This window comes from Olea europaea, chromosome 16, assembly GCF_002742605.1.
Source record: "Olea europaea var. sylvestris chromosome 16, O_europaea_v1, whole genome shotgun sequence".
NCBI classification, from domain to species: domain Eukaryota; kingdom Viridiplantae; phylum Streptophyta; class Magnoliopsida; order Lamiales; family Oleaceae; genus Olea; species Olea europaea.
Genome location: NC_036252.1, coordinates 5838974 through 5852173, shown reverse-complemented (window position 1 = coordinate 5852173; position 13200 = coordinate 5838974). Strand labels below are relative to the sequence as shown.

At 32.0% G+C, this 13200-nt stretch overlaps 1 protein-coding gene and 1 pseudogene across 2 annotated transcripts; both read right to left on the bottom strand.

Moving 5' to 3' along the window:
• Window positions 1-1083: 1083 nt before the first annotated feature.
• LOC111411884 (nuclear transcription factor Y subunit A-1-like) lies at window positions 1084-8196 on the bottom strand. 2 transcript variants are annotated; one of them, XM_023042537.1, is made up of 6 exons: window positions 8030-8196; window positions 3247-3508; window positions 2821-2927; window positions 2658-2723; window positions 1890-2054; window positions 1084-1779 (listed from the first exon to the last, which is right to left on the bottom strand). In XM_023042537.1, exons 2-6 carry the CDS (start codon window positions 3494-3496, stop codon window positions 1447-1449), a joined length of 921 nt encoding a protein of 306 aa, XP_022898305.1. In that variant the 5' UTR covers window positions 3497-3508; window positions 8030-8196; the 3' UTR covers window positions 1084-1446. The 2 variants fall into 2 exon arrangements, with proteins under 2 accessions (XP_022898305.1, XP_022898304.1); XM_023042536.1 differs by having other exon boundaries at window positions 3247-3591; window positions 8030-8195.
• A 933-nt stretch (window positions 8197-9129) lies between these two features.
• Window positions 9130-10402, bottom strand: LOC111412543 (annotated as a pseudogene).
• Window positions 10403-13200: the final 2798 nt, after the last annotated feature.

The window sequence follows — 13200 nt, the reverse complement described above, 5'->3', positions numbered from 1 at the left end:
TTCTCCCCCCCCCCCCCCCCCCCCACACACTCACCCATCCACCCACCCACTTCCCAAAACCAACACCCACCAATTTCTGCATCCACTCATCCAAAAATGCTTCTTTTAGAATCTAGATCTCACTTTGTCCAAGGCATTTCTTTAAAATTAAATCCATAACAAACGAAATAGAGACAACAAAACCTTATTCTCAATCAATTTCTCGACTCCTTTTATGAAGTTGATCCCAGATTACAACAAGAAGAAAGTCTTATTGCCATTAAATTAGAGGTTTTCCCCCACTCCATTTGATGCATTACTAGATCTACTAGAAAACTCAAAGCAATTAGATCCCTTCTACTCAAAATGAGTCTCTGAATACTCACATCAAATTAAGCTATATACCTGGTTCCTTGTAGCACAAAGATCTAAAAGGACAATGAAATTAAGTGGAAATAGCTAATTTTTGACACTAATTCAACATATAATCTGTATAAAACTTCAAAATAGTTATTAATCTTACCATACCAAGTTCAAGTAAACATGACAATAATTCACACATGATTCAAGCAAACAAAAATTCAGTATAACAGTCAAGTGGGTGGAGTGAAGGAGTAGTAAGAATTTAGTATTAAGAAGGAAAGAAAAGGAAGGTGATATGAGTAAAGGGAAATTTGATAAGAAAATGGCTTTTGGTAGGAGTCGATTTTTTGGTGGGTATTGGTTTTGGGAAGTGGGTGAGTGGATGGATGAGCGTGGGGCGGAGCGGGGGAGGAGGTGGAGAAGAAGATGAATAGTATTTTTGTATTTTGATTTAATTATTAATATATTGTAATTATTTTTTTTATTTTTTGTTGAAAAATGTAAAGTTACCATTTTATCCTTTTAAAATTAGTCAAAATAATGGACAATATTAAATCTTTGGTCAACTAACGGTCAAATTAACAGTTTCCATCATTTTGGACTTCCACTACGAGTTTTTGAAATGTTTGGTATCGTGGGTGGTACAAACTAAAGGTTTGGACAAAGTCTGCTAATAAACGAAAAATTTGGTACCTCAGATGCAATTTTCCCAAAAATATATGTAAAACATATCAACATTTATAAGGATATTTCATATAAAAGCCAAATTTTCAAATTCGAAATTTAAGAAAATGCAACTAGAAGAAACATGATAATGCCAATACCAACTTTACATAGTTCTACCAACATGGACGATGCTTTACTCATAAAACATTCGACATCCTATTCAAACTTCTAATCCTACGACATATTTTGCACACGAGAAGAACATAGGTGGCATTAGAAACCAGCTAGACCATTTATTGTCCCTCCTCAACACAAGCTAAAAGAAACAGCCAAGAATGAATTGCCGACCTGCTTGGAAAAGCCAAGATCTGCGAAATCGGGATTTATAACCTTCCTCAAGTTGGAGAAACTGCTTTATTTAAACAGGCATTATGGCGTTTACTTCATGGCAAATGCACGGTTGGACGGGACGTTTCCCCACTGCTGGCCTGATGTACGTCCTTCCCCTGTCGACTGAAATGCTGGCTCGTTACTTTGATTTCTGAAATTGAAGACGTCATTGTGGCATGCATTCTGAGCCTTGGGCACATTAGCTTCACTTGATTTAACGGGCAATGCTTTGGAACCTGATGAACTGATAGATTGTGATGTGACTGTTGAACTAGAATCGTCCCCCTTCGAAGTAGCTGCATCGGACTTCTTTGTAAAGCGCCCACCCGATCCTCTTGCCCTCCTCAAAGCATGTTGGTGTCGGGACTCGTGAAGATAAGGCTGTCAATTGACAAAAATGAAGCTTAAGTTCCCAGCATGAGTCCACTTTTCATAGCTCAATAAGTCCTCATAGGCAAAAACTTTTCCATACAAAGCATCCGTAAACCAACCTTTCTAACTTTTATCAATTTCTTTTCAAGCTCGGCTTTAGCACGCATCTGCCTTCTTCGCAGAATCCCATTGTACTGCTTGGCATTGACATAAACAGGCTCCTGCTCCATCTCCAGGGGCAACGGCATCCTTGCAGGATGCATGTCAAATAAGCGAGGAGGAACCTGATCAAAAGAACAGTTATTAGATAAGAAATAAAAATAAAACTTGTTTCCCTCAATAACAGAGCAAATTAAGCAGAAACAAATCTCTCAATAATGTCAAAAATTAATTAGATTTAATATTCTCCAACAACTTATGACAAGAATAGTAACTGACTAATTCAAAATCAGATTGAAACAAGAAAATACTGAATATTTGCTCAAAATCTAAAGTAACAGAAATGAATGGAAACCACTGTTTAACCATAATTTCAACTACTGAAATAATATCAAGCCTTTCTCAGAATGTCCGAACTAAAACCACTGAATTTCTAAGAGTATCCCGAGATTATTATGTTGATTTACTTTTCTGGCGCCTATCTGAATATGAAGAAAAGATGGGGAAGTAATAAAGCTGCTAGAATTGATCAATAACATTCCAGTCTTGGAATCCTCCAATATTAAGCTACTAACAAAAATGTAAAACAATCAAAATGTCCATTCAATAATTTCTGCAATATTGCACACGACCAACAAAGCCAGAAACGATTCTTCACAGCTTCAAAAGGAAAATAAGAAACATGGACTGAATTCGAAAAATATGAGCTACCAGTCATGCACACATACCCAAGGTTGACCATAAGCCGCCATAATTCCTCCATAATATGGATCGCAAGGATTTGAAGCACATGCCTGAAAAAGAGTAGCAAAAAATAATAATAATAATAATAATAGGGGCTTCAATTTCATAACCGCGAGCTTCACCAATATTGGATGGTAACATTCTTACAATTGAGTGCCCAACAAGTTCAAGCCGTGGGGGCTGCATAAGGCCTTCGATCCTTGGCTGTACAGTTGATGCAAACTGATTCCGATCATCAACTCCATGATTTCTATCTAATCTTGGCAGGAAATTATCATTAGTAATTTTTCATAATGAAAGAAAATAAGAAAGAAATTAAAGCTCCATCACAATTTTGCCAAATAAATCGATGCAAAAATTTCTATTAATAAGGACTCCACCTGTGTCCGGGTTCCTTTTTGAACCCAACAATAAAGTGGGAGGACAAACAAAAAGAAAAATAATTTCACAATTACACCAATAGCATTTTAAGAAAAGAAAAAAAGCAGTTCAGTATCTATGCTTGTCTCATTACATCATTCATGGATTTACATGATGAAATATGTGCATCTTTGTGGCACACTGAAAAGGTACCTGGGTGCAGAGGTAGAGCACTTGATGTTTGTTTGGCAGCAGCAGCATCTTCATCATTCATACCGTCCTCAGACTGTGATTGAACATCAACAGATTTTTCAAGAGATGATGAATCTGATGCATTTCCTTGCATCATTTCAGGGGGGAAGGGTCCAGTATAATTCCCCCATGGTTCAGAATGTACTCTGGATTTTGAAACATTAGAAAGATTGGATTCTCCTGGATTCACTCTCTTGGAGTTGGATTGCATGCTCCCTAGTTTCTCCAAATAATTTAATGTCGCGTCTTACAGATGGCACGGACAATATAAAGGTTTTCTACGGAAGTACGAAGCTTAAATTATACCTAAAAAAGAAGAAATATAACATTTCTCTTTAGAAGTTTGCTTAGCATAAAAGACCTCATTTGTACACCAAACTATTTATACAGGAATCGGTTAGTGGACAAGCTTGACAAGAAATTTACAGAAAATATTTTATGAGCACATAGCCTCAAATGTTAACCAAAAACTTATTGGAAACACTAAACAGCAGATTGTGACAATAGAATTAAGCTCATGAAAGTTGTTTTATAATTTGGTCACACTTTTACTCACGAACCGATCACGCTTTGTATCACCTGATATTTATTTTATTTCAATTCAACCTATGTGCTCATATAAGTCCTACAGTACTTTTCACATGCTGTAGCATGCAAAGAAAATACAAAGTCAACGTACTTGAGTATATAAACAAGAAATTACCGTACTACACATTTTGTCCCCAAAAAAAAAAAAAAAAAAAAAAAAAATAATCATTATTAATTGAACTCTAAAATGTAACAATATTCGTACAAAATTCAGATCCAAAATTCTAAAACACCTAAAAATCCAATACATTTTTCCCCCAAAAAAAAAAAAAAAAAAAAAATCAATAGAGAAGAAAAGGAAAAAGTCGATAATTTTCATCAAACATAGAAAAAAACTGAATAAATATCATTTAATCTATTCCCATCCCCCGCCCCACCACAAGAAATGAAAGTAGAAGTTCACTGGATGCTTAAGTTCTATTGCTCCGATTTCTTCCAGTCTTTTCTTTCCTCATCTGTGTTTTCTAGTATTGTCAATTACTTCGTTTTTTTCTTCAACAATTATTCAGCAAATCAACAACACATATATTTTATTTTTCTAGTCAAAATTAGATCTGCGTATAATTCATTTACAATTGCATCGAAAGAATATCATCTTCCCAAGAAATTCTTCACATTTCATCAAAATTAAAACCAAAAGAGTTCGATCTTTCTGATCAAAGAATTGATCTTTTTCAATCATAAAATATCAAGAATTTTACTCATGAAAATTGGAAACAAGCCCAAGAACAGTAATAAACATATATCACAACTATAAAGCATAAATAAAATAAAAGCTCCGGCTAAGAAAATTCAACATAGATGCCAAGGAGGAAAAAAAAAACAAAAAAACAAACAGAGAATTCTAAAAAATAAAAAAATAGTTAACCAGTAAAAGTAAGTGATAATACCTAAAGCAACCCCAAGAATTTGGATTCATAAGAAAAATTTTGAAAGAGAATATAGAATGAATGTGTGCTGTGTTGATACGGAACTGTAATATACTGCTAATGGCAATTGTGCAATACTCTTAACTGCAGAATTCAGGAGACTGACCATGTATATGGAGTTTTTTTGCAAAGTATTATGAGTCAGCTAATGAAGCGCCTAGAAAGTTGCTGCAATAGATTCATAATGCAGTTTCCTTGACACGTATCCCACGACTTGTTACTTAGTATATGTTTAAGCATGCATGTATGACATCGTGATAGTTTCCCCCGACACATACTCTATGTGCATTAATTAGTTTTTACTTTTGGAAATAAAATGTAAATGAAATTTTCATTATGAAGATGTTTGAGAATTTAAGAAAATCTAGATAAATAAAGAAGTAAATTTTCATTACACAAACAACCAAGATTACTAGGAGATCTCAAAAAATAATTTCACAAAGCATAGTCTGCATTGGTTCTCTCTAACATAATTTTCATAAAGCATTGTTTGCATATGAAGATCTACGTTGACTCAAAAGAACAAGTCCAAGAACAATGATAAAAAACATATCACAAATCTAAAGCAATAGTAATTATTTATGCAAAAGGATGAATATAGAGTTGTAGATAGAGAAATCTAGGATATGAAAAAAGAGTTTAACAGTTAAACAGAGTGACAATCATTAAGGACTTTTGGTGCATAAGCGAATTTAGACAATGTATGAGTGTTGATAAGGCCGCGTAATATCCTGCTAATTGTAATTCTGTAACATCAGAATATAAGTGGTATGCACCCATAAGGATTTGTTGTAGGTTTCTAATAAATTAGTTTACAAAGAACCTTATATATTGTTTTCCTGGACACGTGTCTCATGATGTATTGATTAATTTAGTGTTTAGCACCTATGTACAGCATCTCATTAACTACCCCCATGATGATGCATAGACAATCCTACTAGGACGGGGATGTCCGAGTCCAACAAGTATCATATCGTGTCGGATACCGGCACTTATCGGACAGTCCATGACACATATCAGATAAGCCACATATTGTGTCCTATTTTTTATAGATTCTATAAACTTCTGACACCCTCAAGCAGTACTTTAGCGAAATTTCTCAAGCAAATGTTTGACATGGTATGTGTCTTGTCCTCTATTAATAATTACAAAGTAAAACATAATATAAAAGTTCAAAAATTTTCAGAATTTAAATCGACGTAGTCGTATCCTACTTTTTTGAAAAATCAAGTTTTGGTGTGTCAATGTCTGTGTGTCCGTACAAACAAAATGCCCCCAAAAACGTGCTCTATGCCTGATGCATTCTTACATAAATTTTCTTTGTTTTCTTTGTTCTCAAAATAAAATTGAACTTTATTTATGAAAAAATGCATGCGAGTTCAAGAAATTATAGGTAAATAAAGAAATATAATCCTGCAAATATTCAAAACAATTATACAGTACAATCAACTTAAAATACTTGATGCATTCTTACATAAATTTTCACAAAGCATAGTTTGCACAATGCTCAATGCTCCAAACTAATATCATGCAATAAGATGGCGTACTATTATTTTCTTTCTCAACCTTATTAAACATATCTTGATATTATAGCCTCCAAGAACTAAAAGAAAAGTACTATTTAATCAACAACTAAACAACATATCAATGTTTCCGTCTTTTAGCACAAAAAAAGATAAATGATAGTACAACTATGTGAGTCATACAGTGAAAAAACCATGCTATATGATAAATTAAAGCAATCTTCTTGAAACTTGCATTGCATATTCAAATTTTACCCAATTTTTGTACTCAGGCTGTCTAAATTTGCATTTAATATGGTTTATAGCTATTTTTGGAGGCAGATAAAGGGGGACTGTTTGCATAAACTATATAAACTACCATATCTATGATTATGCCCCGTACATGGGTTCAAAGCAAGTAATAAATTTTAAGGAGTGGGTATCTAGAACTAAATTGATCATTGAAATGAATTTTCCTTAGATATCAATTCTAAAGTATGCCAACAAGCACTGAGAAACCAGAGAAGATAACACAAAATATATCCATGTGAAATATTATGATAATTCAGAGCTAGATATGGAACTCCACACTCTAAAATCAAATGGCAGACAATAAGTATATAAAAAACCAGGCATCTTTGGCCTGACAATTGAAAAGCCAATGGTGGATCTCAAGAGTGAGAAGTTGCTTCTAGGCCCATCTGAATAATTCTTGAAAGTACTTTGTTTGAAAAGTAGAGCTTTTAGAGGAAACTGATTCAAAAAGGGCTTCTTAAGAAGCTCTTCTACAACTATACCAAACAAGCCTTAACTCTCAACTTCCAATCCTTTCGGTACAGAATTCAAAGTGAATTCATATTTAATTAAACCAAAATTTGCATATAGGTATCATACCGTGCCATTCATACCTTGTATTGTAAGACCAAAATCGAGCATTTAGTCAAATATCTTGCTGCTACATATTTTGGACAAAACAATCAACTAAGTTTCCTCACACCATGTCCAACCACAAAATCGTAATGACATACACCACATCTATACTCGTCTGCATCACAATTCACAATTTTCCGAAGCAACTAGTTAGTTTAAAAGAGTACTTTTTTTAGTCTTTTTCTAGTCAAACGGAAATCCTCCTTTTAAATCACAATTATATCGGGGAAAACATCATCTTTCCTAAAAATTCTTCAAACTTCCATCAAAATTACACCAAAATTACTCGAACTATTCCAATCAGACAGCGCCAAGAACTAATTATGTTCCATTATACAAAATCAAGAACCACGTGAGTAAAACAAAAGTAAAACATCAAATCAAAATCTAAAAAGAATTAAAAAAATTTAAAAATACCCAGATCAGAGAATTCAATACAAAAAACACATAAAAAAAAAAAAAAAAAAGGCAAATGAAACGGTGTCGAAAGGTGCATGTATGGTTGATTTGATATGATATTTAGAAAATCAAAAAAGTTTTGAGACTAAAATCTTCTTTAATATGTTTAAATAATTTTATAAAAAGTGTTTAAAAGTTTATAAAGAAAGCTAACTTTTTTTTTTTAAAAAAAAAAAAAAAAAAAAAATAAAAAAAAAAAAAAAAAAATTAAAAAACCCAAAAAAAAAAAAAAAAAAAAAAAAAAAAAAAAAAAAAAAAAAAAAAAAGGCAAATGCAACGAGAAAGGAATCCAAAAATTCGAATAAGAAAAAACTGGGATATAGAAATAAAGATTACCAATAAATGACGACGATTAGGAGAACAGTACGGAAAACCGTAGAATTTTGGGTAGCTACATAAATTTATTTGAGAGACTTTGAGTCAATGCTTGCTCGTTGATATGGAAATGTGATAAATACTATGTAACTGCAGAATACAGGTAGTATCTGTTTCTGAAAGAAGTGTGAATCTAGGGAACTTTTACAGTAGTCCTATTCAGTAACCAGGGAGAGCACCAAAAATGCGTGCCCCCAGTGACGTGTTATATGATTTTTTTCATTTTTCCGGGTAGGATATATATATATATATATATATATATGTATATTTTTTTTTTTTTTTTTAGGTCCTGAATTATAGGTCATTTTTCTTGTTAAGAATACAATTAATTGCTTAATTTTTTTTATTATGCCCCGATGAAATGTAACTAGTTATCAATAAATGTGAATTGTTATTATTTAAGATAGGGGTATATTTAAAAAAATAAATAAAAATAGAGTTGATTTATATAATTATAATTTCTTTTCAAATTAAAAAATTCGGCATTGGTATAAGTTAAACCTCGATAAAGTAATATTCGATAAAATAATAACCTCGATTACATAATAATTTCTTTCGATCCCGACTTGGGCCAATGGACTAAAGTAATAACCTCGTTAAATGCATTAAGTAATAAAAAAAATTGAATCCTTAAGGGCCCAATAAAAATATAAAGTAATAATTACTGGATTTCATTGAGGAAAAAAATATGTATATAGACCAAAATCTTTCAATCAATCAACAATACCTGCACAATAATCATTCCTTTTGAAAATATGCATCTATAGTTGATTGTTTTTTCTTCCCACCTAAATCAAAATGAACCCCATCCTTAACTTTTTGTAGAGCATACACAACTTTCGGAATATTTTGCTCGTGTTGTAGCAAGTAGTTGCTTAAGGTGACTATTGCTTGAAATGCCTCTTTTGATGACACATTTGGAATAACGCTACTATCATCTGGTTCAGGGTCATTCTCATCATCATTGCTGTTCGTTACCAATTGAATAATTTCTTCGTCTGTAGGTAATTTCATAACTGCATCATTCTCGCTAGGATAGTTCAAAAAATGTTCAACATCCATCACATTTCTATAATGTGTAAATTAGAGATGACATCATTTAATCCTTGGATAACTTCATCTAATTCAACAACTTTTGGTTCGGGAACATTGTTTTCTTCTAACCGAATCTTGCAATGCCAAAAACAATTTGCAATTATTATTGTCTTCACATCAAAATTTCAAGCCATGTTAGCAAAATTAATAGCATTCAAAATATTAATTTTTTCAGGATTTGATGCTTCAACTTCAAGGCCTTGTAAGATGCTAGAATAAAAACGACGACGATAATGAGCTTTGAATGCTCGAATAATCCCAACATCACATGATTGAATCTTAAACGTTGTGTTAGAAGGTAAGAAAAATAACTCTACATTTCTCAAGCCTTCAACTATCTTTGGATGAGCTGGGCAATTGTCTACTATTAAAAGAACCTTCCCGCCATTCATTCTTTTATCAAACCAACCAACAAAATCTTGAAAAAGCAAGTTAGTCATCCAAGCTTTCTTGTTGGATCGATACTTGCAATTAAGATTGTTCATATTCACATTTTTAAAGCATCTAGAATTTGCATACTTACTAATAACCTAAAGTAGTACTTTGTCAGATCCATCACCATTGCAACAAACAACAACAGTAATTCTCTCCTTATCTTTTTTGCGTCATTCGAGCTATTTGGTAGCAAGTGAATGGTCAGCTTCCAATCGGTAAAATAATCCAGTTTCATCCATATTGTAAATATCCTTCAACTGAAATTGGTCTAGTTTTGATCGTATTTCAGGTAAAGCATTTTCAATGTTCTCCATGATAACTGAACCACCTTCACCAAAACGTCGGTAAAATTTGATTCTATATCTGGCCTTAAAACGTTCTAACCATCCACTAGAAAAGCTGAATTCTGGATTATTTTCACCATACATTTTTTGCAAAAGCTCTTTTGCTTTTCTTTGGATAATTTATCCAGACATGTTCACTTTATCTTGCCTTTGAAGAAATCATTCATACAAAATTTTCTCTAAATCAGGGTATTTTGTCGATTTGTGCCTTTTAACATCGCTATTTTTCATATCATTTGACAAATATTCCAACGTCCTTTTGAGAGTGTTCGATATTGTTGATTGACTAATAGTTAAATCAAACTTTTGTTGCACCCATGCTTGCATATCTTTTTGACTAATAGTTAGATTCTCTTTCTTATGCTCACATATTGCACTCCTCATTTTATCGGTTAAAGTTGATTTTTTTACTCCTTTCAAATGATGAGAAGACATTGGAGGGAAAACAAAATATTTTATGTGCTTGGAATATGTCTTCCAAACATCTAGCTTTTATAGGTAAAGACTAAACATTTTCATTTGCTATGTACGTGAACTTAGTTTTTAGAGACATTAAGTTTCACTAAAACTTTTGAGCCTCCCTAGATTCAAATAATACTTTTATTAGTGTCATTTGATTTTTCTTACCACATACAATGTACATATTTTATATTGAAAAACTCTCTCTAAAATAATAAATATTTATTTATCGATAAATGAATAATTTATTCATTTATCGATAAATAAATTACCTTGCTAAATGAATATTTTTTTCGGGTCCCGAGGATATTACTTTATTGAGGTTTAACTGTACTGAGTACGCAACATTCGGGATGTCACAACTGTCTTAGTCGGTTCCTAAGGGTATAAATATTTTAAAAGTATTTTTACTTGTAATTCAAAATAAAATTGATTATTAGTGAATTTGTTAATGAGGTATTTTAAAAAAATGTCTAATTTTATGGATGTCAATTGAAAAATGTCTACTTTTTAAATTTAGCAGTAAATTGTCTATTATGCCCCTTATGAAAAAAGAAGCAATTTATTTATTTTTTCAATTTGTTGCAGATTTCGAGAAGTAGATTCCATGAGAAGTTACATTAAAATGATGTTCTCGACATTTTAAATGTCATTCTCGATATTTGAATCCCGTTTATATTTTAAATATATATATGTCAAATCACAATATTAAATATTCTCAACATTTCAAACGTTATTCTTGACATTTTAAATCTCTAGAATGACTTTTTATTTCGAACATGACAATTCTCTACACTTGAAATGTAATTCTCGACGTTTCTGTGTCAATGAGAAAAATAACATTAATTGTGATTTGACATGTACACTTTTGAAATAACTGTGATAGGTTATGTGTAAAAAATTTATTGGCCAATAAAATTTTTGCAAAAATATCCATTTCTTGTCTTTGTAGGGAATCATAAATTGTTTACAGGGGTATTTTGGTCCAAAATATTTCAAAATGGACTCTTTTGCAAGAATTTGTGAAAGTGGACATTTCAGGCAATTTCCTCTTTGTTAAACTTAGCTAAGAAGCCATCCATCGGCCTTTTGGCTTTACTTGTTGCATTATGATTATACTCAACGGTCAAATTATTTTAAGACAAACTTCTTGATTATTGAAAAATTAAGCAAGGATTGCAATGTTAAGAATTGGGGCATAACAACGTTAACTACGCCTGGTTGTTCATTATACCTAGCAAGACAATACACTGCACCATTAGTGAGTTTATTGATATTACATTTTGTAATTAGGACACGTAACAAGATGATGAAAAAATTTGTATTGATTATGGGAAATTGTAGTGCAAATGCAAGCTCTAAGCTATTAAGTATGGTCGAGTGTGTATGTTCTTAGCGTGAAATGATTTTCCAAGCGAGTTTGTTGTAGTTGATAAAGATGACATGAAAGGTGGAAAGAGTGAAGTATCCACTAGTTCCTTCATTCTCGCGTTCACAATGAAGTGCACAACAAGTTTTTTTGTCGGGAGCTTCTCTGAGTCATCATAGTCTAAAGGTTGATTTTGAAATTTCAACAACAATGCCCACGAATGTTTGATCTATACCTCCACCATGCTTTTCTGTAGATTATACGATTAAGTATTATATCAAATGTGTCAATCTGAACATTCTCATAAGCTAAGTATCTCGAATGGGCATTTCTTTAAGCAACTTCTTATTTTGATCTTATTCGAAAAGAGGTGATGCCAGTCAAGGTGATTACACGTCGATGAACTTTTGGTGATTTCATCGTCATGGTATGTCTTTTGCCTCAGAAGGAGTATCGTGATGGTAGCAACTACAGAGTTACGAAATGGTTCTCAAGAAAGGTAGTTTTAACAAGAAGGGCTTGCTTAAAGTCAATAGTATTCGACAAATTATATTAATGTCATGTGACACTTATGAGGATGAAGACGCTGCAACATTCTAGTGACATTCAAATTAATTTGATTTGACGTATGTCTTGTCGAATATGTTCCAAAACCGTCCCAAAGCAAGAGTCGTTCATGAATGCCACAACTTTTGCATTTGTTTTAAATTTATCTCTTATTTGTGTAAATAACTTATAATTTTAATAGGGGAAGGAATCATTTTTCACAAATGAACATACATGAACCCATGATTTTACAAGCACTTTTCAAAAATGAAATCCCATCATAACTTTTTTATTATGTTTTCCCAATAAATACAAATGAAAAAATCCACCTCGTCCATGAACTCGGAATTGTCCTAACATTTTTCTTCTTACATGGTACAAATTTTTTTCTAAAATAATCAAAATTTCAGCCAAAATGAAATTAGTACCTCGTAAGTTAATATTTGCTCTAGAATCTAGACAATTCTCAAGTTGGCGAATAAGATTAAATTGTCTAAAAATACATTGAAAATTCTTGTCACTTCGCCTTGTTTGACGAGATGTTCATATGGGTTCTTAAATGGATTAGAAATTTTCTTCAAATTTATCTAATTTGACTAGATGCATAAATAATTCGAAATTCATAATAATTAAAACAAGAAGAAGAAATGGCACCATTTATAATATTTGTCCAAAAATTTCAATAAATAAATATTATTTATAAATCTAAGCAATTGACAAAATTCATATTCTCACTATTAAACAAAGTGGAAGATTTTCATACAAAAAGCAGTTTTAATTTGGCTTCTATTCGATAAATTTATAAATGATTATATCTGTTTTTTTTTTCCATTAATGTAAGAATAAGAATGAAAAATATAATCGTTATGAGCCCCATACAAGAG

Bases quoted from the DNA above. Each gene is read 5' to 3' on its own strand.
- LOC111411884 (XM_023042537.1), bottom strand. From the start codon at position 3,496: ATGCAATCCAACTCCAAGAGAGTGAATCCAGGAGAATCCAATCTTTCT. The intron at 2,724-2,820 runs GTAAGAATGTTA...ACTCTTTTTCAG, and splicing joins AACTTGTTGGGCACTCAATT to GCATGTGCTTCAAATCCTTG. The intron at 2,055-2,657 runs GTATGTGTGCAT...TCTTTTGATCAG, and splicing joins CGGCTTATGGTCAACCTTGG to GTTCCTCCTCGCTTATTTGA.